General features: G+C 46.5%; 1 protein-coding gene across 2 annotated transcripts in view; it reads left to right on the top strand.

Moving 5' to 3' along the window:
* LOC110318338 (CD302 antigen) overlaps positions 1-1644 on the top strand; it is a 135231-nt gene that overhangs the window by 128320 nt on the left and 5267 nt on the right. For both annotated transcript variants that reach the window (XM_029536802.1, XM_021193320.2), the window contains one exon: positions 1363-1389. In XM_029536802.1, coding sequence (XP_029392662.1) covers positions 1363-1389 — 27 coding nt within the window. The remainder of the gene's footprint in view (positions 1-1362; positions 1390-1644) is intronic.

Genomic DNA, 1644 nt, shown 5'->3' with positions numbered 1-1644 from the left:
ACACACACACACACACAAATTGGCTCTTTTCATTACTGCGTTTGAGAGCACCATTATACAAAACAATACTAACTGAAGAAGATAGAAGAATACCAGGAACAGAGACCGGAGAGATGGCTCAGAGATTTTAAGAACACTTATTGCACTTGCAGAGGACCTCACCACATACATAGCCAGTTCCGGACATTCCTGTAGGGTTTTGGGTCCTAGTCGGCTTCACCACAGGGCACAGCTGCACAGGGAGGCTGGACACAGAAGTTGACAGTGCTTACTACCCCATGCTGTCTCCGGGTGGGTGTTGGACACAGGACAGCCGGAGCTTGGAGCTGGTTAGCAGGGGCCATCTGCTTCTCAGGCTCTTGGACACCCAGGTGCCACTGGAAGAATTGAGAACGAAGTGGGGGGCCCGCAGGCTGGATCTAGCCTGGGACCTGGGGCCGGGGTGGGGGTAAAGGGCTAAACCAGTTGGGTGGCTCCAACTGGTTCTGAGGGGTGGGGGTAGGTGAAGGCCTTCTCCATGCCTCCCCACAGCGGATCCTGATGAAAAGAGGCAGTCCATGGTTTTAAGGCATTTATTGTCATGGCGGAAAGTGGATGAGTAAAACCATACCCCACTTCTCAGGGTGGGCCTGAGGTTAAATACCTTTTGCAGGGAGGAGTGTCTGGGAAGGAAAGCTTATTGGCTAAGCCCTCAGGGCCTTTAGGTACCTCATTAAAATGGAGATCTGTCTTGAGCCTACAAGACCACAGGTCATATCCTCTACATGTGGAGGGGCTTGGGGCATCGCTCCTTCCATGACTGATGGCCACGAATCTATAGGGGCTGCGGCTAGTGACAGGGGTCTGGTGCCCGGGAATCAGGCCAAGCACCTATGGTCTCTTCAGGGTTTCCGGGGCTTCAAGCCTTAGCTCAACTGGGGACCAAGCTACCTTTCACGGTCCCACATCTTCTAACTTTCATGGGCACTGGGTATGCGATGTATTGCACATGCACACACACAAAACACTCAAATATATGAACTCTCAAACTATTAAAAACAAACCAAATCACCGAGCAGTTCCACAGGTGTTTAATTTTACATGTTTTCTACAAACTCCACAACCAGAAATTTCTCTCTCATTTATTATTATATCTTGTGACACTCCTTTATTCTTTTTCTACCAACCAAGCCAACGCACTTGTCAGGTCTAGATATCTGATTTTTAAAAAGTAAATTTGAAACAGGTAAGATAGAAACTTGATGACGCAGTAAAATGGAGATATTAAGCTCATAGAGTATCCATTTTAAAGAACTGTATATAAAGTAAATCTTATAAGGCACCCTTAAAATTTTTAATTTTGATTTTTCTTTTGCATTTTAGTCCCATATGACAAGAAGTATTTATCAGGTAAGTAACATTCAAATTTAAAAATTTTCACACATTAAAATATATATGTTTGAGCCAGGTGGTGGTGGCACACGCCTTTAATCCCAGCACTTGGGAGGCAGGTGGATTTCTGAGTTTGAGGCCAGCCTGGTCTCCAAAGTGAGTTCCAGGACAGCCAGGGCTACACAGAGAAACCCTGTCTTAAGGGCTAGAGAGATGGCTCAGCAGTTAAGAGCACTGATTGCTCTTCCAGAGGTCCTGAATTCAATTCCCAGC

Source organism: Mus pahari, chromosome 3 (assembly GCF_900095145.1).
Source record: "Mus pahari chromosome 3, PAHARI_EIJ_v1.1, whole genome shotgun sequence".
In the NCBI taxonomy this organism is placed as follows: domain Eukaryota; kingdom Metazoa; phylum Chordata; class Mammalia; order Rodentia; family Muridae; genus Mus; species Mus pahari.
Note: the sequence above shows the minus strand (reverse complement) of the source record. Positions and strands in the feature narration are given on the sequence as shown.